Genomic DNA, 24,478 nt, shown 5'->3' on the forward strand with positions numbered 1-24,478 from the left:
CAACGCATCAATGGGTTGTGGGGGTGAGACCTACGCAGACACGGGGAGAATGTGCAAACTCGCACGGACAATGGCTAGGGGCAGCAGTGCTAACACTGCGCCACCGTGTTGCCCCCTATGCTATTTTAATTGCTCATCTAAATGTTTCTTAAATGTTGTGAGGGTTCCCACCTCTACCATCCTTTCAGGCAATGAGTTCCAGATTTCCACCACCCTCTGGTGAAAAGGTTTTTCCTCAAATCCTCTCTAAACCTCCTGCTCAATACCTTAAATCTATGTCCCCTGGTACTGACCCCTCAACTAAGGGGAAGGGTTTCTCCCCATCTATCCTATCAATGTCCCTGATAATATTGTGCACATCAATAAGGTCCTCCCTCAGCCTTCTCTGCTCGAAGGAAACCAACCCCAGGCTAACCAGCCTCTCTTAATAGCTGAAATGCTCCAGCCCAGGCATCATACGGGTGAATTTCCTCTGCGCCCTCTCGAGTGCAATCACATCCTTTCTATGGTGTGGCGACCAGGACTGCACACAGAACTCCATCTGTGGCCTAATGAACTCCATCATAACCTCCCTGGTCTTATGTCCTATGCCTCAGTTAATAAAGGTAAGCATCCCATATGCCTTCTTAACCACCTTATCTACCTGTCCTGATTCCTTCAGGGACCAATGGACATGCACCCCAAGGTCCCTCTGGTCCTCTGTACTTCCCAGCATCATTGAGTACTCCCTTGCCTTGTTAGTCCTCCCAAATGCATCACATCACAATTTTCAGGATTAAATTCCATTTGCCACTGTCCTGCCCACCTTCCAGCCCGTCTATATCGTCCTGTAATCTAAGGCTTTCCTCCTCACTATTTACCCTATAACAAACTTTTATGTCAGCTGCGAACTAACTGATCATACCACCCATACTCCCATTTAGATCATTAATCTACACTACAAACAGCAACGGAGCCAGCACCAATCCCTACAAAACACCTCTGGACACAGTCATAAAAACAACATTTGACCATCACCCTCTGCCTCTTGCCACTAAGTCAATTTTGGATCCAATTTGGCAAATTTCTCTGGATCTCATGGGTCCTTACCTTCTTGACCAGTCTCCCAAGCAGGATCTTGTCAAAAGCCTTTAGGAAGTCCATGTATACTACACCAAAAAATTCCATCAAATTTGTTGGACAGATCTTCCCCTAATAAAACCATGCTGATTTGCAGTTTCTTGTAAAATTATCTTAAAAAGCTAAACTTCAACTTGTTGATTACTTGCCCAATACCCAAACTCTCACCGTCCACTCTGGTTATAATTCAGGACAAGATTAAAGAAATCGGAAATCATCAAGTTCAAGCCATGATATGACACAAATGACACTTGCTGCCAATTCTTAAAAGACTTACCTTCCAGAAGCCAGGATAACAAAGGGACGAAACCTGGGCTCTCACTGATATATTGCAGGCCTTTCAGGTTAATGCTGACATTGTACAAACACATTAACATTAGTCTGGAAAAAGAAGACATTTTGTCCAACATTAAACCATTGTCTGCAAAATCAATCAATGTCACTTTTTTAGAAGCATATAGTTGGAGAAATGATAATTAAAAGGAGATCATAGAGTTACTGAGCCAATGCCAAGAGGGCTGCTGAGCAACATGGTTTTGGTTTCTGGGGAAATCTCCCAACTGAAGTATGGCTGTGATTCCAAAGAGTGGGGATGTGCCATGTTCTGAGTAGAGGCAGAGAAGAAGGTAGCCACCATGGTTTTAGAGTTATCGATCCCCAAAGTGATGCATATGTGCTTGAACAGAGGAGTATTCAAGAAACAGCATATGTATATTGCAGTCAGCCCTCCAGATACAGTCTGAGAAAGTGGACTCTCTGGAAATAGCTTGGGAGCTGTGGTCTGTGAAGTACAGATTACAGCTCTAATGCACGTCAGAGACTGGTTACCCAGTACTGGACACAGGTAGCAATTTTAAATCTACGTGATAAATGGGAGAGGCGTAGTATGTGAGGATGGTTAAAGTTTCAGAAATCTAGGACAGCATGGTGGCACAGTGGTTAGCACAGCTGCCTCACGGCGGCGAGGTCCCAGCTTCGATCTCGGCCCTGGGTCCCTGTCCGTGTGGAGTTTGTGCATTCTCCCCATGTTTGTGTGGGTTTCGCCCCCACAACCCAAAAAGATGTGCAGGGTAGGTAGATTGGCCATGCTAAATTGCCCCTTAATTGGAAAAAATGAATTGGGCACTCTAAATTTATTTTTAAAAAGTTTCAAAAATATGCAACTAACCTGCTCACGCGAGATGGGTCAGTTATTCAAATATGTTAATGAGGCTGCATTCCTCAAATTTTTGCAGCCATTTAGATTCAAGGCCTGCAAACTGTGTTTCTCAGGTCATGTGCCTGGCAGCTAAAGGGAGTCACAAATGGCTGGGCCTGTGACCTTTTTAGCACTGCCTGTAGGTTAGGAGGTGGAGTACTTTCCTCCAGCCCTCCAAACAAACCTGCATCTCCCCATGATCTGTCACTTTGCTCCCACCTCCTTTCTCACCGTGATTCGCCAGTGTTCTCTCTCGGTGCCCCCTCCTCCCCATTCTCTATCCTCCCTTTCCCTCGCTCCAGGTCACCCTACTCCCTATGATCCACACCCCCCTCGTTCGCAACAATCTGATCCCTTACAAGCATGATCCTCCCCGTGATTCATCCCTTCCCACACTCATGTATTCGAGGGTATCTCCATCTGAGGCACCCTTGTGATCCCCAAATTTCCTCAGCAGTGTTCACCTCTCCCAGTGGGGATGCCAAGGTGGACCTCAGATTGGGCAGGCAGCATCACAAGCCCACCTCACTAGGAAGGCACCCTATTGGGAGCTTGCCTCGAGGAAGATAATGCCATTGAGTAAGTGCAGGCTCAAGATCCCAGTTGGTCCTGAAGCCTGTGGGATAATCCAGTCTAATATTCCATCTGAGGCTGAACATATGTTGATTATAACTTTTGCACTGTCTCAATTAATAAAGCTCAGGATGAGAATGAAAGTTGCCACAGTTCGAGGACCATAGACTGCTCTCTCCCTTTTGAGAGAGAACTGACTGGTGATTTAGCCACATCTCAGGCGATGGCAAAGTTGAGAAGGCGGGACCTTCATGAATAATCTCAGCTGGTACGGGAATTGAGCCCAAGCTATTGCTGTCGTTCCACATCACAAATGAGCAGTCTACCCATCTGAGCTAACCGACCCTTTTTCTACCGAAATGTATTATCTTACTTTTCTCCATTGGATCACATCTGCCACAAGTTCACTCATTCCACCAGTCTGTTTATGTCCTCTTAACTCGGAGAACATAAGAACGAGGAGCAGGAGTCGGCCAGCTGGCCCCTCGAGCCTGCTCTGTTATTCAATAAGTTCATGGCTGATCTTTTTGTGGACTCAGCTCCACTTACCCACCTGCTCACCGTAACCCTTAATTCCTTTACTGTTCACAAATCTATCTACCTTTGCCTTGAAAGCATTCAACGAGGTAGCCACAACTGCTTCAATGGGCAGGGAATTCCACAGATTCAAAAGACCCTTTGGGTGAAGAGGTTCTTCCTCAACTCAGTCCTAAATCTGCTCCCCCTTATTTTGAGGGTATGCCTCCTCGTTCTAGTGTCACCCGCCAATGGAAACAACCTCCCTACTTCTATCTTATCTATTCCCATCATAATTTTATATGTTTCTTTAAGATCCTCCATCATTTCTTAAATTCCAATGAGTTTAGTCCCAGTCTACTCAGTCTCTCCTCATAAACTAATCCTCTTAACTCCGGAATCAACCTAGTGAATCTCCTCTGCGCATCCTCCAGCGCTAGTACGTCCTTTCTCAAGTAAGGAGACCAAAACTGTACACAATACTCCAGGTGTGGCCTCACCAGCACCCTATACAGCTGCAACATAACCTCCCTGTTTATAAACTCCATCTCTCTCGCAATGAAGGACAAAATTCCATTGCCCTCCTTAATTGCTTGCTGACCTGCAAACCAACTTTTTGCGATTCAAGCACAAGGACACCCAGGTCCCTCTGCGCAGCAGCATGCTGCAATTTTTTACCTTTTAAATAATAGTCCATTTTGCTGTTATTCCTACCAAAATGGATGACCTCACACTTACCAACATTGTACTCCATCTGCCAGACCCTTGCTCACTCACTTAATCTATCTATATCTTTCTGCAGACTTTCAGTGTCCTCTGCACACTTTGCTCTACCGCTCACCTCAGTGCATATGCAAACTTCGACACATTGCACTTGGTCCCCAACTCCAAATCATCCATGTAAATTGTAAACAATTGCGGTCCCAACACTGATTCCTGAGGCACACCACTAGCCACTGATCGCCAACCAGAAAAACATCCACTTATCCCCACTCTTTGCTTTCTGTTAGTTGACCAATCCTCTATCCATGCTAATACATTACCCTTAATGTAGTGCACCTTTATCTTATGCAGCAGCCTTTTGTGCAGCACCTTGTCGAATACCTTCTGGAAATCCAACCGGTTCCCCATTGTCCACCGCTCTTGCAGTGTCCTCAAAGAATTCCAATAATTAAGTTAAACATGTCATGCCTTTCATGAACCCATGCTGCGTCTGCCCAATGGGACAATTTCTAGCCAGGTGTTTCGCTATTTCTTCCTTGATGTAGATTCAAGCAGATACTCTTGAAACTTTTTTCTCACTGGTTACTATACTTCGAGCTTCATGTCAACTGTAAATGACAAAATTGTGACCTGCAACATCCCCAAACACAAGTCATTAATTTAAATACATTCTAAAGTAGAAACTTTTACACAATGCAGAGGCAGAGAGGAGAACCTGTGGTTTTGTGTCACTCAATTATGACATCAAGGGGCTGTTTAGCACAGGGCTAAATCGCTGGCTTTGAAAGCAGACCAAGGCAGGCCAGCAGCACGGTTCAATTCCCGTACCAGCCTCCTTGAACAGGTGCTGGAATGTGGCGACTAGGGGCTTTTCACAGTAACTTCATTTGAAGCCTACTTGTGACAATAAGCGATTTTCATTTCTTTTCATTTCAAGAACGTTCATCATTCATAGGCAATCTGAAGCTTTTCCATGTCAGTTAGGAATCACAGCTCTGCTTCAGTTGTTTTTGAAGGGGGCTTAAAGGAACTCATTCAAGGATATTTTTTTTTTGTTTGTTTTAGGAGTTAATTCCTGATAAAGTGGATTTCTAGAAAACGGTAGGACTGATGATGTTGATCCAACACTCACACTTTAAGCTTGGTGCATAGACCTGCCTTCATTTCTGCTAAGAGCTGCAACAGCGTTTCCAACAAAATTTGAGAAGAATTAACCAAGAACTCCCGACCACAGGCTACAGCAGCCACATCTGTAATTAACATAAAGGTAGCAGAAATAAATACACAGTTGATAAAGGATTTGAATTTCCTCTGTAAAAATCTCACTATCTGAAGTACAATGAAAATGCACTTTAACCTGCTGGTGATTCGACTAATTTTCTGTCAATCTCATTTTAATATTGTGGGAGCAGAGAAATGAAGAGAGGGAAATTATGCAATGGTATAACTTTTAGATTGGGTAGGGAAGTGGAAAATCCAGCAGTAATACAAGATTTGAGCAACTGAAAAGGCACCTAACCACTTTTGTTCGTGCCAAACCAGAACAATGATAGGAAAGTGAAGCTGAAGTTGGTTCAAGAGCCAAAGGAAATTTGAATTTACAGACCTCCTGCATTGATGTGTTGTCAAAAATTGGGAAAAGAACAAAGAATAATACAGTACATCCCTATATTGATTGAGACACACTTACTGCGAGAGGCATGGATGGAGCAGAATTTGCAAGGAGCGTCCAGGAGGGTTTCTTGAAACAATATGTAAATAGACCAACTCGGGAAGGGACCATATTAGACCTGAGGCTGGGGAATGTGCCCGGCCAGGTGATCAAAGGTTCAGTAAGAGATCATTTCGGGAACTGTGATCATAATTCTGCAAGTTTTAAGCTGCTTATGGGTAAGGACAAGAATGGTCTTCAGGTGAATGTGTTAGACTGGGGGAAGGCTATTTACAACAGCATTAGGCAGGATCTGGAGAGTATTGACTGGGCGAGGCTGTTTGAGGGAAAATCAACATCCGGCATGTGGGAGGCTTTCAAATGTCAGTTGATTAGAATTCAGGACTGACATGTCCTGTGAGGACGAAAGATAAGGGTGTCAAATATAGGGAACCCTGGATAACGAGGGATATAAAGAAGGAGGGAAACCGGGGATGGGGGAAATGGAGAGGGCAAAAGAGGGATTGGGGGAAGGGATTGAAAGTTGGGGTGGTGGGTGTTGTGCCGATGGACAAAGCCTCATCTTATGAGAATGTGCTGAGTATGAGGGCCTCCCTGGTCCTCCGGGCATGTCGGACTCCTGCCGCTGCCAGTTTTCCATCCTCCGGCCCCTGCCCGGGCTCGTCCTCCAGCACCTCCTCTAGACAGGGCTGCATGTCCCTCCTCATCCAGCTCATGCCCCTCAAGGCACCGCTCAATGACAGCAAGAGTGGCAGCGTGGGCCTCATTATAATGGGTCTCCGCCTTGGTCCCAGGCGTCCACACTGGCGTCATCAGCCAGGGCCTCAGCGGGTATCCCTTGTTCCGTAAGATCCAACTGTCATCTTGGGGTGGTTCTTGAAGATGCCGGCGATCTCAGAGTGTCACAGAATACTACAGTGCAGAGGACTCCCTTCGGTCCATCGAGTCTATACCGAAGCATGAAAGGCCCTGACCTGCCCACTTGTCCCAGGATTTAGTTGTCATGGACGCACACAGGGTAATGGGCACATATGTGCATGATGCGGAGGCAGTGGCCGCACACGATCTGAACATACAGGGAGTGAAACCCCTTCCTGTTAATAAAGGGCACTCCTGATGTCCTGGTGCGCGTAGGACGACATCTATTTACCTGGACCAGGGGAATCCTGGTGATGGCAGATAATCCTGCAGCCCTGGCATCTTGGTGGGCCTGGTCAAGGTTGAAGTTGCTAAAGTCTGATAGATTCATAGATGTTTACAGCATGGAAACAGGCCCTTCGGCCCAGCTTGTCCATGCTGCCCAGTTTCTATCACTAAGCTAGTCTCATTTGCCTGCATTTGGCCCATATCCCTCTAGACCCACCCTGCCCATGTAACTGTCTAACTGCTTTTTAAAAGGACAAAATTGTACCCGCTTCTACCACTGCCTCTGGCAGCCTGTTCCAGATGCTCACCACCCTCTGTGTGAAAGAAATTCCCCTCTGGTCTCTTTTGTACCTCTCTCCTTAAACCTATGCCCTCTAGTTCTAGACTCCTCTACCTTTGGGAAAAAATGTTGACTATCTACCTTATCGATGCCCCTCATTATTTTATAGACCTCTATAAGATCGCCCCTAAGCCTCCTACGCTCCAGGAAAAAAGTCCTAGCCTATCCTTATAACTCAGACCATCAAGTCCTGGTAGCATCCTCGTAAATCTCCTCTACACTCTTTCTAGGTTAACAATATCCTTCACATAATAGGGTGACCATGTGTATTCCATGTGTGGTCTTACCAATGTCTTGTACAACTTCAACAAGACGTCCCAACTCCTGTATTCGATATTCTGACCAATAAAACTGAGCATGCTGAATGCCTTCTTAACCACCCTGTCCACCTGCAACTCCACCTTCAAGGAGCTATGAACCTGTATTCCGAGATCACTTTGTTCTGTAACTGTCCCCAACTCCCTACCTTTAACTGAATAGGTCCTGCCCTGATTTGATTTACCAAAATGTATCACCTCACATTTATCACATGACCTTCATTGCGAGAGGTTTTGAGTATAAAAGCAGGCATGGGCATGTGTTGCTGCAATTGTACAGGGCCTAGGTGAGGCCACACCTGGAGTATTGTGTGCAGTTTTGGTCTCCTTCTCTGAGGAAGGATGTTTTTGCTCGCGAGGGAGTGCAGCGAAGGTTTAACAGACTGATTCCAGCGATGGCGGGACTGTCATATGAAGAGAGATTGACTAGTTGTTCTTGCTGGAGTTCAGAAGAATGAGGGGGGGTCTCATAGAGACTTATAAAATTCTAAAAGGACTAGCAGCGTAGATGCAGGGAAGATGTTACCGGTGATGGGTGTCCAGAACCAGGGGTCACAGTCTGAGGATTCAGGGTAAATAATTACGGACAGAGATAAGGAGGCATTTCTTCACACAGAGTGGTGAGCCTGTGGAATTCATTGCCACAGGAAATAGTTGATGCAAAAACTTTGAATATATTCAAGAGGCGGCTGGATATAGCACTTGGGGAGAATGGGATCAAAGGTTAGGGGGATAAAGCAGGATTAGGTATTGAGTTGGATGATCAGCCATGAGCGTAATGAACGGTGGAGCAGCCTCGAAGGGCCAAAAAACCTCCTCCTGCTCCTATCTTCTATGTATCTGTGTATCCAAATTAAACTCCATCTGCCATTCATCGACCTACTGGCCCAATTGGTCAAGATCCTGTTGCAATCTTACATAACATAGAACATAGAAAAATACAGCACAGAACAGGCCCTTTGGCCCACGATGTTGTGCCGAACCTTTGTCCTAGATTAATCATAGATTATCATTGAATTTACAGTGCAGAAGGAGGCCATTCGGCCCATTGAGTCTGCACCGGCTCTTGGAAAGAGCACCCTACCCATAGTCAACACCTCCACCCAACACTAAGGGCAATTTTAGACACTAAGGGCAATTTATCATGGCCAATCCACCTAACCTGCACATCTTTGGACTGTGGGAGGAAACCAGAGCACCCGGAGGAAACCCACGCAGACACGGGGAGGATGTGCAGACTCCACACAGACAGTGACCCAAGCCGGAATCGAACCTGGGACCCTGGAGCTGTGAAGCAATTGTGCTATCCACAATGCTACCGTGCTGCCCTTAAGAACAAATTAATCTACATTATATCATTTTACCGTAATCCATGTACCTATCCAATAGCTGCTTGAAGGTCCCTAATGTTTCCGACTCAACTACTTCCACAGGCAGTGCATTCCATGCCCCCACTACTCTCTGGGTAAAGAACCTACCTCTGACATCCCCCCTGTATCTTCCACCATTCACCTTAAATTTAAGTCCCCTTGTAATGGTTTGTTCCCCCCGGGGAAAAAGTCTCTGTCTGTCTACTCTATCTATCTATCTATTCCCCTGATCATCTTATAAACCTCTATCATGTCGCCCCTCATCCTTCTCCGTTCTAATGAGAAAAGGCCTAGCACCCTCAACCTATCCTCGGAAGACATACTCTCCATTCCAGGCAACATCCTGGTAAATCTCCTTTGCACCTTTTCCAAAGATTCCACATCCTTCCTAAAATGAGGCGACCAGAACTGTACACAGTACTCCAAATGTGGCCTTATCAAAGTTTTGTACAGCTGCACCATCACCTCACGGCTCTTAAATTAAATCTCTCTGTTAATGAACGCTAGCACACCATAGGCCTTCTATCCACTTGAGTGGCAACTTTCAAAGATGTATGAACATAGACCCCAAGATCTCTCTGTCCTCCATATTGCCAAGATCTCTACCGTTAACCCTGTATTCCGCATTCATATTTGTCCTTCCAAAATGGACAACCTCACACTTTTCACGGTTAAACTCCATCTGCCACTTTTCAGCCCAGCTCTGCATCCTATCTATGTCTCTTTGCAGCCGACAACAACCCTCCTCACTATCCACAACTCCACCAATCTTCGTATCGTCTGCAAATTTACTGACCCACCCTTCAACTCCCTCATCCAAGTCATTAATGAAAATCACAAACAGCAGAGGACCCAGAACTGATCCCTGCAGTACGCCACTGGTAACTGGGATCCAGGCTGAATATTTGCCATCTACCACCACTCTCTGACTTCTATCGGTTAGCCAGTTCGTTCTCCAACTGGCCAAATTTCCTACTATCCCATGCCTCCTTACTTTCTGCAGAGGTCTACCATGGGGAACCTTATCAGATGCCTTACTAAAATCCATGTACACTACATCCACTGCTTTACCTTCATCCACATGCTTGGTCACCTCCTCAAAGAATTCAATAAGACTTGTAAGGCAAGACCTACCCCTCACAAATCCGTGCTGACTATCCCTAATCAAGCAGTGTCTTTCCAGATGCTCAGAAATCCTATCCTTCAGTACCCTTTCCATGATTTTGCCTACCACCGAAGGAAGACTAACTGGCCTGTAATTCCCAGGGTTATCCCTATTCCCTTTTTTGAACAGGGGCACGACATTCGCCACTCTCCAATCCCCTGGTACCACCCCTGTTGACAGTGAGGACGAAAAGATCATTGCCAACGGCTCTGCAATTTCATCTCTTGCTTCCCATAGAATCCTTGGATATATCCCGTCAGGCCCGGGGGACTTGTCTATCCTCAAGTTTTTCAAAATGCCCAACACATCTTCCTTCCTAACAAGTATTTCCTCGAGCTTACCAGTCTGTTTCACACTGTCCTCTCCAACAATATCGCCCCTCTCATTTGTAAATACAGAAGAAAAGTACTCGTTCAAGACGTCTCCTATCTCTTCAGACTCAATACACAATCTCCCGCTACTGTCCTTGATCGGACCTACCCTCGCTCTAGTCATTCTCATATTTCTCACATATGTGTAAAAGGCCTTGGGGTTTTCCTTGATCCTACCCGCCAAAGATTGTTCATGCTGTTCCTCTTTTTAGCCTTAGTCTATTTGCTCTGATTACGTCACCTTTGCTCATGAGTCGCCAGGTATCTTTATGATACCGCCACGTGGTTCAAGTTCAGGTTATGATTAATAATACAGCACACCGCTTAGTAAGGATTAAAACGGTCATTTATTATATACAACAAGCAATATTAATACACTAATACTACTATCTATATAATAAACCTATCACTACTGGCCAATACTTAACTTAGGAAGAGCCCACCAGGTCAGGGTAACGAATGGCTTGTCCAATCAGATCTGGCCCGCGGGATTCAAAAGGCTGCTACAGGTCGGTGGCTAGGTGTCTCTATCGGATAGCGATCGCTGGATTCAAACTTACTGTTGCCGGTTGCTGTTCTTGCGAAGGTCTCGAGCAGGCGAAGAGGAGAGAGTGAGATCTGAACTTGGACCCTCACTTTTATAGGGCCCAGAGGCTTCCCGCCTCCCGGGGCGGCCCTTGACCCTGAGTCCCAAGTGATTGGATCTGTCCCCAATCTCCGGGGTCGATGTGTCCAATGGTGAGGCGATTCCTCGATCGGGGGGTGGTCGCTCACCTGTCTTTGTTTCGGCCACTGCAGGCGCCGATAGGTCTGGCCCGGTATTCAATTGCTAATATGTTGCAATTGTTCCCGGGGATAGCCGATTTAACTGCGGATGTCTCAATAGATGGGTTTTTTGGGTCGGTCTTCACAGTGGAAGACACAAATAACATTCCAGTGACTGATGGAAATGAGGCTATGACAGGTGAGGACTTTGAGAGGATTGTTATCACCAAGGAGGTAGTGATGGGCAAGCTAATGGGGCTAAAGGTAGACAAATCTCCTGGACCTGATGGAATGCATCCCAGAGTGCTAAAAGAGATGGCTAGGGAAATTGCAAATGCACTAGTGATAATTTACCAAAATTCACTAGACTTTGGGGTGGTCCTGGCGGATTGGAAATTAGCAAACGTGACACCACTGTTTAAAAAAGGAGGTAGGCAGAAAGCGGGTAATTATAGGCCAGTGAGCTTAACTTCGGTAGTAGGGAAGATGCTGGAATCTATCATCAAGGAAGAAATAGCGAGGCATCTGGATGGAAATTGTCCCATTGGACGGACGCAGCATGGGTTCATAAAGGGCAGGTCGTGCCTAACTAATTTAGTGGAATTTGTTTAGGACATTAACAGTGCGGTAGGTAACGGGGAGCCAATGGATGTGGTATATCTGGATTTCCAGAAAGCCTCTGACAAGGTGCCACACAAAAGGTTGTTGCATAAAATAAAGATGCATGGCATTAAGGGGAAAGTAGTAGCATGGATAGAGGATTGGTTAATTAATAGAAAGCAAAGAGTGGGGATTAATGGGTGTTTCTCTGGTTGGCAATCAGTAGCTAGTGGTGTCCCTCAGGGATCAGTGTTGGGCCCACAACTGTTCACAATTTACATAGATGATTTGGAGTTGGGGACCAAGGGCAATGTGTCCAAGTTTGCAGACGACACTAAGATAAGTGGTAAAGCAAAAAGTGCAGAGGATATTGGAAGTCTGCAGAGGGATTTGGATAGGCTAAGTGAATGGCTAGGGTCTGGCAGATGGAATACAATGTTGACAAATGTGAGGTTATCCATTTTGGTAGGAATAATAGCAAAAGGGATTATTATTTAAATGATAAAATATTAAAACATGCTGCTGTGCAGAGAGACCTGTGTGTGCTAGTGCATGAGTCGCAAAAAGTTGGTTTACAGGTGCAACAGGTGATTAAGAAGGCAAATGGAATTTTGTCCTTCATTGCTAGAGGGATGGAGTTTAAGACTAGGGAGGTTATGCTGCAATTGTATGTGGTGTTAGTGAGGCCACACCTGGAGTAGTGTGTTCAGGTTTGGTCTCCTTACTTGAGAAAGGACGTACTGGCACTGGAGGGTATGCAGAGGAGATTCACTAGGTTAATCCCAGAGCTGAAGGGGTTGGATTACGAGGAGAGGTTGAGTAGGCTGGGACTGTACTCGTTGGAATTTAGAAGGATGAGGGGGGATCTTATAGAAACATATAAGATTATGAAGGGAATAGATAGGATAGATGCGGGCAGCTTGTTTCCACTGGCGGGTGAAAGCAGAACTAGGGGGCATAGCCTCAAAATAAGGGGAAGTAGATTTAGGACTGAGTTTAGGAGGAACTTCTTCACCCAAAGGGTTGTGAATCTATGGAATTCCTTGCCCAGTGAAGCAGTAGAGGCTCCTTCATTAAATGTTTTTAAGATAAAGATAGATAGTTTTTTGAAGAATAAAGGGATTAAGGGTTATGTTGTTCGGGCCGGAAAGTGGAGCTGAGTCCACAAAAGATCAGCCATGATCTCATTGAATGGTGGAGCAGGCTCGAGGGGCCAGATGACCTACTCCTGCTCCTAGTTCTTATGTTCTTAATTCCCTATAATCGATGGTCAGTCGCCATGAACCATCTGATTTCCTTACGGGCCAAATTGGGGCATTGTTCGTTGATGCTACTGACCGAATCACTCCTTGGTTCAATAACCTCTGGATTACTTTAGCTATCTCCCCCTCGGCTTGCTGGGGGAAGCCGTATTGTTTCCTGGGCTTAGGATCGGGACCTGTAATGTTAACCACTCCTGGGACTTTTGCCGCAGTCGTGCTTATGCTCGGCAAACAATGCTTTATGTCTTTCCAAGACTTCTCTAACCGTTTTGTCTGTGGTATTGGTTTGTGGATCAAACCAGTACTCTCCTACTGAGCTAATCCTGTGTGCGTAGTCTCCTACTGTGAGCATGGCGGGGGCTCGTGCTGCTCTTGCCATTTTCCACACACATTTATTTACGGGGTCGAACGAAAGGTTGTGGGCACTCATGAAATTTATTCCCAAGATGTGTTCTGCTGCCTGGGGTAAATCTACCAAAATGACCGAGTGTTTCGTTTTAATGTTAATGCTGTGATGTGTCCCTGCTGAAGGTGACCTGTAAAGCCACTAAGGGTAATGGTGTCTATAGTGGGCAATATATCTCACTGGTACATCGTAGAGGAGTTTAACGTGGTTCGGGACCCTCCTGTGTCCCAAAGGAACTCGACTGGGTGTCCCCGGACTGTGCCTGCAACTACTGGTCTTCCGGACTTATCCTAAAGGGTATCGCAGACCCAAGTTGGGGAGCCCGAACACCGTCAATTGGTGCCGTTTATGGCCAAACTATCTGCTCGGGCGCTAACACTGTGGATGGGTCTGGCACTGTTTCTAGGGGGGGCATTTGTGGGCTGATTCCGTTGCTGTTTCGGGGGGGCTTGACATTCTCGTGCGTAATGTCCTGTCTGTCCACAATTGTAACAATCCTGCGCTTTAGGGTGCTGTGCATTACCTCTGCCTTCATTTACCCATGCGGGGTCTTGGTCTGCCCTTACTGTATTCATTGTGGCGTCTACTCTTTCTTGGTCTGTCTTTTTCTGTAGGGACTGTTCCCAAGCTCTGGATAAGAGCTTCAGTACCCACACTTCATTGTGTGCCGGGTCTGAGGGGTCGTAACTGGCACAAGCCTTCTGTCCTGTCTCTGTGTCATGGGATACTAGAGTACGGGTCCATTTGGTCGTATCGTCTGCTGATAAACGGGCGCGGGCTAAATCACTGAATACAATGGTAAAGTGGATCCAGAGGCATCTAGCACATGCTGTTTGGATGCTCTCCTTTTTTCTGTCTGCACCGGTTGAGTCCTTCTACCAGATCTCCTCTATTGTAGCCAATGGCATCTAAAATGGCTGTTTTCACGTCTTGGAGTTTGCCTCCTCCTACATTTTGTGGGTTGGGAAGGGCTGACGGTTCAAGGCACATCACTACGAGCTTTACCTCTTCCTGCTCGTCCAAACCGTACATGAGGGTCTGTTGCTTAACTAGTTCAAAAAAGTGGTGTGGGTCTGATGTGGGATGGAAAGTCTCAATTTAATCGCAGGCATCTCTTAACTGGGTGATGGTTAGTGGGGTGGTGTACACAAAATCGGGTTGGTCTTCCGTGGTGACCTTGCGCTGCGTGATGATGGAGTTCATTAGGTTGGGTGCTGCCTGTGCAATCGGTGGTGTGGGTGCTTTTCTTTTCGGGGCCTGGGGAGCTCTATTCTGATTTTCTGTCCCATTCACGTACCGTTGGGCCGTTTCACTAAGTTCCTGCCAATTGGGGCCATCTTCCTGATCTAGCTGTGGGCCAAAGGTATCTCTGAACCTATTCTGAACGGATAGCAGTGATTGCAATCTTGCAATTTGCTGCCTGCACTTGGCGTGATCCGCCAAACTCTGCCTCTGTTCCATGGTGGAACTGGGGAGTGCTCGGAGGGCTACCTTCAAATCCTCATATTGTTTCTTCAACTGTTCTACCTGGTTCTCTGTTTCCTCTCTTACCAGTACCGTACGCTGCGTGTCCTGGGAGGCCTTATCGTATTGAATCTGGAAGCTGCTGAGGTGGGCGAGACAAGATTGGTGTGCCCTCTTGACATCATCCATCTCCTTGTCCTTCGCCACTAGCCGCTCCCAGAGTTGCTCATTTAATCTCTCACATTCACTAATGTTTCCCTCTCTACTTCTCTCCTTCTCCTCAATCTCTCTACGGAGCGTCCTCATGACCTCCTCTGTGCCTCGCAATTGTGCCAAGCAGGACACGATTGCCATCGGCTTACAAACCTTACTCAAGCTGGTTTAGCACACTGGGCTAAATAGCTGGCTTTGAAAGCCGATCAAGGCAGGCCAGCAGCACGGTTCAATTCCCGTACAAGCCTCCCCGAACAGGCGCCGGAATGTGACGACTAGGGACTTTTCACAGTAACTTAATTGAAGCCTACTCGTGACAATAAGCGATTTTCATTTTTCATTTCAACTCTTTTTGTGGATCTCGGTCAGGGTGTCCCATCAAGTCTGTCCTAAGCTGCCAGGACCTCGTTCCTCATTCATGCAAAATTCCGACCATAGGGGCCATCCTTTCCCCTTTAGGTATTCCCAATCTCTTCCTCCCATATGGGGCACTCTTCTGCTCTGTTTGTCGCTGCGGCCTCGGGCTGTTGTGGATCCATAAGGCGTTCCATTGCCTTCATTGCCATCCCTACGATTATCTCTGTTTCTACCGGGAATTTGGGACAAGGGGGAATAAAGCGGTGGTGCAAACACGGATACGGCTCAAGCTATTTTCCGGTTTACGCAACTCCCAAAAGTTTCACGCAACAAAATCTTTCGAGGTTACCTTATATCCCTTTGTTAGTACGCATGCAAATTACACACTTCCGAATTTTGGAGGTTTGATCGATACTGGTTTCGCTTGTGGTTTCTTTTACTTTGCCAATTTGGATTTCTAATTCAATCGATTGTGTGGGTCCTCTCGGTGTGACACGGTCACTTCTGGGTTGAATCCCATCAGAGTCACCAATAACTGTTGCCTTTCTTACCTACTGTAACTATGGCAATCAGTGAGGTTGCCCTCCTTTCTTTTGATATCTGTATTCTAATGCTCAGAGTCGCCAGGTACCAAATGATATCACCACAAGGTTCAACTGGTTATCGATCAAAGAGCCAAACACCAGTTAGTTATTTCAAGGTCAAGGGTACTTTATTTACACACACAATCAAGCAACATAAACACTACTAGTTAAACTACACCTATCGACTATGACAACCTGTACTTAACTTCAGGCATCTGGCTTAGGTCATAGGAACAGAGGCCGTTGTTCATTTCTGGATCTATCGGGTCTGTAGAAGTAACTGCTGCTCAGCTGGGCTCATCCGTCTGGTAGCGAGCGTTGAACTTGGACTTGCTTCTGGTGGTGCTGCACTTGGAAGCAGACGTAGCCGGGGCGCCAGGTCCAAGAGAGGCCAAACACATTGTGGACTCTCTTCTTATGCTTGGGGGTTTTCGCACTCTTTTGGGCGGTCCTTCAGTTTGGACCCCATTAATTGGGTGATCCCTGATCATTATGTTCGAATCGAACCAATAAATGGGCGGGTGCCTTGATGGCTGGGCGTGTTGCAAGTGGTCACTGACCCTGTTGTTTACGCTTCCCTATTGCAGGGAGTGGCGCTGAAATGTCTGGGACTGTGCCGGTCACTCAAGTACCAGTCCTTTGCCTGGTGGAGATGGGCCATCAAATGCTAATCCGTCCATCAAATGCGAATTGGTCGGGGTTTCAATACCGTCTGGATTCCTCACTTGCAAATATACATTTCCAGGCTCTGAGCCTGCCTGAATCTCGCATTGTCCATTTTTCCGCAATGCTTTGCGACCTTCTCAGTTCCTGGTTGTAAGTGGCCATCCCAGATGGCTACACTACTGCCTGGATGTTATCCGTAAATAACATAGCTACACCACCTCCCTTACCATCCATTCTGTCCTTCCAAAATAGTTTGATACCCTTGGATATTTAACTCCCAGTCGTGACCATCCTTTAACCATGTTTCAGTAATGGCCACTAAATCATAGTCATTCACGATGATTTGTGCCTTCAACTCATTTACCTTATTCCGAATCCTACGAGCATTCAGGTAAAGTTCCCTTATGTTGGCTTTTATACCTCTGTTTTTAATCTTAACCTGAGGAAGGAGCAGTGCTCCGAAAGCTAGTGATTTGAAACAAACAAACAAAGAACAAAGAAATGTACAGCACAGGAACAGGCCCTTCGGCCCTCCACGCCCGTGCCGACCATGCTGCCCGACTAAACTACAATCTTCTACACTTCCTGGGTCCGTATCCTTCTATTCCCATCCTATTCATATATTTGTCAAGATGCCCCTTAAATGTCCCTATCGTCCCTGCTTCCACTACCTCCTCCGGTAGCGAGTTCCAGGCACCCACTACCCTCTGCGTAAAAAACTTGCCTCGTACATCTACTCTAAATCTTGCCCCTCTCACCTTAAACCTATGCCCCCTAGTAATTGACCCCTCTACCCTGGGGAAAAGCCTCTGACTATCCACTCTGTCTATGCCCCTCATAATTCTGTATACCTCTATCAGGTCTCCCCTCAACCTCCTTCGTTCCAGTGAGAACAAACCGAGTTTATTCAACCGCTCCTCATAGCTAATGCCCTCCATACCAGGCAACATTCTGGTAAATCTCTTCTGCACCCTCTCTAAAGCCTCCACATCCTTCTGGTAGTGTGGCGACCAGAATTGAACACTATACTCCAAGTGTGGCTGAACTAAGGTTCTATACAGCTGCAACATGACTTGCCAATTCTTATACTCAATGCCCCGGCCAATGAAGGCAAGCATGCCGTATGCCTTCTTGACTACCTTCTCCACCTGTGTTGCCCCTTTTAATGACCTGTGGACCTGTACTCCTAGATCTCTTTGACTTTCAATACTCTTGCGGGTTCTACCATTCACTGTATATTCCCTACCTGCATTAGACCTTCCAAAATGCATTACCTCACATTTGTCCGGATTAAACTCCATCTGCCATCTCTCCGCCCAAGTCTCCAGACAATCTAAATCCTGCTGTATCCTCCGACAGTCCTCATCGCTATCCGCAATTCCACCAACATTTGTGTCGTCTGCAAACTTACTAATCAGACCAGTTACATTTTCCTCCAAATCATTTATATATACTACAAAGAGCAAAGGTCCCAGCACTGATCCCTGTGGAACACCACTGGTCACAGCCCTCCAATTAGAAAAGCATCCCTCCATTGCTACTCTCTGCCTTCTATGGCCTAGCCAGTTCTGTATCCACCTTGCCAGCTCACCCCTGATCCCGTGTGACTTCACCTTTTGTACTAGTCAACCATGAGGGACCTTGTCAAAGGCCTTACTGAAGTCCATATAGACAACATCTACTGCCCTACCTGCATCAATCATCTTAGTGACCTCCTCAAAAAACTCTATCAAGTTAGTGAGACACAACCTCCCCTTCACAAAACCGTGCTGCCTCTCACTAATACATCAATTTGCTTCCAAATGGGAGTAGATCCTGTCTCGAAGAATTCTCTCCAGTAATTTCCCTACCACTGAAGTAAGGCTCACCGGCCTGTAGTTCCAGGGATTATCCTTGCTACCCTTCTTAAACAGAGGAACAACATTGGCTATTCTCCAGTCCTCCGGGACATCCCCTGAAGACAGCGAGGATCCAAAGATTTCTGTCAAGGCCTCAGCAATTTCCTCTCCAGCCTCCTTTAGTATTCTGGGGTAGATCCCATCAGGCCCTGGGGACTTATCTACCTTAATATTTTTTAAGACACCCAACACTTCGTCTTTTTGGATCACAATGCGACCCAGGCTATCTACACCCCCTTCTCCAGACTCAACATCTACCAATTCCTTCTCTTTGGTGAATACTGATGCAAAGTATTCATTTAGTACCTCGCCCATTTCCTCTGACTCCACACATAGATTCCCTTGCCTATCCTTCAGTGGGCCAACCCTTTCCCTGGCTACCCTCTTGCTTTTTATGTACGTGTAAAAAGCCTTGGGATTTTCCTTAACCCTATTTGCCAATGACTTTTCGTGACCCCTTCTAGCCCTCCTGACTCCTTGCTTAAGTTCCTTCCTACTTTCCTTATATTCCACGCAGGCTTCGTCTGTTCCCAGCCTTTTAGCCCTGACAAATGCCTCCTTTTTCTTTTTGACGAGGCCTACAATATCACTCGTCATCCAAGGTTCCCGAAAATTGCCGTATTTATCTTTCTTCCTCACAGGAACATGCCGGTCCTGTATTCCTTTCAACTGCCACTTGAAAGCCTCCCACATGTCAGATGTTGATTTGCCCTCAAACATCCGCCCCCAATCTATGTTCTTCAGTTCCCGCCTAATATTGTTAGAATGAGCCTTCCCCCAATTTAGCACATTCATCCTCGGACCACTCTTATCCTTGTCCGCCAGTACTTTAAAACTTACTGAATTGTGGTCACTGCTACCGAAATGCTCCCCTACTGAAACATCTACCACCTGGCCGGGCTCATTCCCTGTTGGACTTTAACCTGGTGTTGTAAGACTTCTTACTGTGCTCACCCCAGTCCAACACCGGCATCTCCACATCTTGAATCTTAACACCTCTATCAATAACCCCTGCTAAGTTATTTTTCCTTTTAACTTTTCTCCTAATTTTCCTTCTCGTTGAACCCATATCTTCATGTAATAACCTGCTGCTTCGCTTTCCATTTATGTTTTTACTTCCCGTTTTATTCCTTTTAGTATTACTGGCCTATTCACTGAGCTCTCCTCAGTCACTGTACCCTGTACTGTGGCACTTTCTGTTTTTTGACTGATTCCAGAGGCACACCGCTGGTCACAGGCCTCCAGTTTCAAAAACAACCCTCCACAACCACCCTTTGGCTTTGGTCGTCAAGCCAATTTTGTATCCAATTGGCAACCTCACTCTGGATTCCGTAAGATTTAACCTTTTGCAACAAACTACCATGCGGTACCTTGGCAAAGGCCTTGCTGAAGTCCATGTAGACGTCAACTGCACTGCCCTCATCTACCATCTTGGTTACCCCTTCAAAAAACTCAAATTCGTGAGACATGACTTTCCCCTTACAAAGCCATGCTGACTTTCCCTAATTGGCCCTTGCCTGTATAAATGCCTGTAGATCCTGTCCCTCAGAATACCTTCTAAACGTTACCCACGACAGAAGATAGGCTAAACGGTCTGTAGTTCTCAGGCTTATCCCTGCAGCCCTTCTTAAACAAGGGCACAACATTTGCTACGCTCCAATCTTCAGGCCCTGATGCCCGGGCTTGCAGGGCATCTATTACCACCTGGATGCACTTGTGGGCAGCCGATTGTGAAATGCTCAAACCCTGGAATAAACCGGTGGCATAAAAGTTGAGGGCTGCAGCGATCTTCATGGCCATCAGGAGTGGCTGTCCTCCTCCTTCTTGGGATTCCAAGTCTGCGAGGACGTGGCAGAGGCATTGCACTGTCTCACTCCCGAGATGGATTCTTCTACAGCACATGCTTTCCGTCATCTCATTGAAAGACCAACAACGCCTGTATATGTACGCCGTCGCTGGCCTCCTCCTCTCAGTTCCTCCTCAGTTTGATGGACGGCCAGGCCTTCATCACACGGGGTGCCGTCTCCAGCTTCCACCGTCTTTGCTGCCTTCTCCTGCGTCTGGCCGCCTGAGCGTCTCCCAGCAATGCGGGTGCAGCCGACACTACCAACCATTTTGGTATTCAGATTGAATAGTGTTATGGGCCAGGATTTAGAGAAGCCCAAAGTTTTTCATGGAGTTCACCTGACCCACAACTTTTAATAGATTGTGGTATGGGGAGCACGCGGCCCACTCTACAGGGGTGGAACAGGAGAAATGGAAAAGTATTTTTTACAGCAAAACAATGTTTATTCTATGAACTCAAGTTAACCTTTTTAAAACATATAGTGAACATCTTCGCAACCATCAATTCAAATACAACCCCAAAGAATACAACACTAAGTAATCCTTAATAACTTCCCAAACAACATCCAGAAGACAATAGAAACACCTTTTAACAGAAGCACATTAGATTTACATTCACTACTGAGAACATTTATAATTCTGAATTCACCAAATGATCAAGAGACAGTCTTTTCATGGCCGAGAGATCAACAGTACACCTGCTCTGCCTGGCTTCAGCTCCAACACTGAAAACAAAACTAAAACACACCCTGCAGCAAACAGCCTAAAACAAGAGTAAAAAGCTGACAGACAGCCCAGCTCCACTCACACTCTGACATGACTGCAGTAATATGAGCAGCCAAACATTTCTTCAAGCGACATTCTCATGACACCTACCCCCAAGAAAAAAAAAACCCATCAACTTCAAGATGGTTTCATTTTTCTCTATCCTTTCAGAAATGCACACAGTAAAGATACTTTTTTGTTTCAAAAACCAACACACGCAAACAGCTATAATAATATAGTCCATTTTTGTTTCTTCTTCCTCCAACTGAAATCCTTCTCGATTGACGGTCTCTTTGAACAAGAAGGTTTCTGCACGATCTGTCCATTTCTCTACGCCTCGGCATTTCACTTTAAAGTCAGATACTTTAGTTCAATCTGATCGCAGAGTCCCTTGTAATTCTCCAACACAGGAGCATTGGTTATCTCAGCTTTCAGGCCATCAAATGCCTGTTGAAAGTCCGCTGTCCACTGAAATTTTCGACGTTTCTTCAGCAGGTCCATCAATGGAGCAATCACGCGATAAACATTTTGCACAAATGTTCGATCAAATCCACTCATGCCAAGAAATCGCATTATTTCATTTCGTCTTGAGGGTATCGGAAACCCCTCAAGGAATATGATTTGGGCTTTTCCAAATTAACTTTTGGCTTGGTTTATCACCAAACCCGCCTCCTGAAGTCGATCGAATAACTCCATCAGATGTTTCAGGTATTTGGATAATTGGAGCGCATTCTGGGGAAGGTGGGACCTGTACAAGCAGGACGGGTTGCATCTGAACCAGAGGGGCATCAATATCCTGGGGGGGAGATTTTCTAGTACTCTTCGGGAGGGTTTAAACTAATTTGGCAGGGGAATGGGAACCCGATTTGTAGTCCAGCAACTAAGGTAACCGATATTCAGGACGCCAAAGCGTGTAATGAGGCAGTGGGGAAGGGAACACTGACAAAGGAGAGTACTTGCAGGCACGGAGATGGGTTGAAGTATGTATACTTCAACGCAAGAAGCATCAGGAATAAGGTGGGTGAACTTAAGGCATGGATCGGTACTTGGGACTACGATGTGGTGGCCATCACGGAAACTTGGATAGAAGAGGGGCAGAAATGGTTGTTGGAGGTCCCTGGTTATAGATGTTTCAATAAGATTAGGGAGGGTGGTAAAAGTGGTGGGGGGGGGGGGGGGTGGCATTTTTCATTAGAGAGAGTATAACAGCTGCAGAAAGGCAGTTCGAGGAGTATGGGTTGAAGTCAGAAATAGGAAAGGAGATTGTTAGGAGTTTTCTATAGGCCCCCCAATAGTAGCAGAGATGTGGAGGAACAGATTGGGAAACAGATTTTGGAAAGGTGCAGAAGTCACAGGGTAGTAGTCATGGGTGACTTTAACTTCCCAAACATTGAGTGGAAACTCTTTAGATCAAATAGTTTGGATAGGGTGGTGTTTGTGCAGTGTGTCCAGGAAGCTTTTCTAACACAGTATGTAGATTGTCCGACCAGAGGAGGGGCAATATTGGATTTAGTACTTGGTAATGAAGCAGGGCAAGTGATAGATTTGTTAGTGGGGGAGCATTTTGGAGATAGTGACCACAATTCTGTGACTTTCACTTTAGTAATGGAGAGGGATAGGTGCGTGCTACAGGGCAAGGTTTACAATTGGGGGAAGGGTAAATACGATGTTGTCAGACAAGAATTGAAGTGCATAAGTTGGGAAGATAGGCTGTCAGGGAAGGACACAAGTGAAATGTGGAACTTGTTCAAGGAACAGGTACTACGTGTCCTTGATATGTATGTCCCTGTCAGGCAGGGAAGAGATGGTCGAGTGAGGGAACCATGGTTGACAAGAGAGGTTGAATGTCTTGTTAAGAGGAAAAAGGAGACTTATGTAAGGCTGAGGAAATTTGGTTCCGACAGGGCATTGGAGGGATACAAGATAGCCAGGAGGGAACTGAAGAAAGGGATTAGGAGAGCTAAGAGAGGGCATGAACAATGTTTGGCGGGTAGGATCAAGGAAAACCCCTAGGCCTTTTACATATATGTGAGAAATATGAGAATGACTAGAGCGAGGGTAGGTCCGATCAAGGACAGGAGCGGGAGATTGTGTATTGAGTCTGAAGTCCCCCGGGCCTGACGGGATATATCCAAGGATTCTATGGGAAGCAAGAGATGAAATTGCAGAGCCGTTGGCAATGATCTTTTCATCCTCACTGTCAACAGGGGTGGTACCAGGGGATTGGAGAGTGGCGAATGTCGTGCCCCTGTTCAAAAAAGGGAATAGGGATAACCCTGGGAATTACAGGCCAGTTAGTCTTACTTCGGTGGTAGGCAAAGTCATGGAAAGGGTACTGAAGGATAGGATTTCTGAGCAACTGGAAAGACACTGCTTGATTAGGGATAGTCAGCACGGATTTGTGAAGGGTAGGTCTTGCCTTACAAGTCTTATTGAATTCTTTGAAGAGGTGACCAAGCATGTGGATGAAGGTAAAGCAGTGGATGTCGTGTACATGGATTTTAGTAAGGCATTTGATAAGATGGTAGACCTCTGCAGAAAGTAAGGAGGCATGGGATAGTGGGAAATTTGGCCAGTTGGAGAACGAACTGGCTAACCGATAGAAGTCAGAGAGTGGTGGTAGATGGCAAATATTCAGCCTGGATCCCAGTTACCAGTGGTGTACCGCAGGGATCAGTTCTGGGTCCTCTGCTGTTTGTGATTTTCATTAATGACTTGGATGAGGGAGTTGAAGGGTGGGTCAGTAAATTTGCAGACGATACGAAGATTGGTGGAGTTGTGGATAGTGAGGAGGGCTGCTGTCAGCTACAAAGAGACATAGATTGGATGCAGAGCTGGGCTGAGAAGTGGCAGATGGAGTTTAACCGTGAAAAGTGTGAGGTTGTCCATTTTGGAAGGACAAATATGAATGCGGAATACAGGGTTAACGGTAGAGTTCTTGGCAATGTGGAGTAGCAGAGATCTTGGGGTTTATGTTCATACATCTTTGAAAGATGCCACTCAAGTGGTAGAGCTGTGAAGAAGGCCTATGGTGTGCTAGCGTTCATTAACAGAGGGATTGAATTTAAGAGCCGTGAGGTGATGATGCAGCTGTACAAAACTTTGGTAAGGCCACATTTGGAGTACTGTGTACAGTTCTGGTC

At 46.2% G+C, this 24,478-nt stretch overlaps 1 protein-coding gene across 1 annotated transcript in view; it reads right to left on the reverse strand.

The window, feature by feature from the left end:
- Positions 1 to 24,478, reverse strand: part of hsf2bp (heat shock transcription factor 2 binding protein) — a 146,838-nt gene that overhangs the window by 60,682 nt on the left and 61,678 nt on the right. The window contains exons 6-7 of the mRNA XM_072513052.1: positions 5,262 to 5,379; positions 1,397 to 1,500 (exon numbers count right to left, since the gene is read on the reverse strand). Coding sequence (XP_072369153.1) covers positions 1,397 to 1,500; positions 5,262 to 5,379 — 222 coding nt within the window. The remainder of the gene's footprint in view (positions 1 to 1,396; positions 1,501 to 5,261; positions 5,380 to 24,478) is intronic.

This window comes from Scyliorhinus torazame, chromosome 8 (assembly GCF_047496885.1).
Source record: "Scyliorhinus torazame isolate Kashiwa2021f chromosome 8, sScyTor2.1, whole genome shotgun sequence".
Lineage (NCBI taxonomy): Eukaryota > Metazoa > Chordata > Chondrichthyes > Carcharhiniformes > Scyliorhinidae > Scyliorhinus > Scyliorhinus torazame.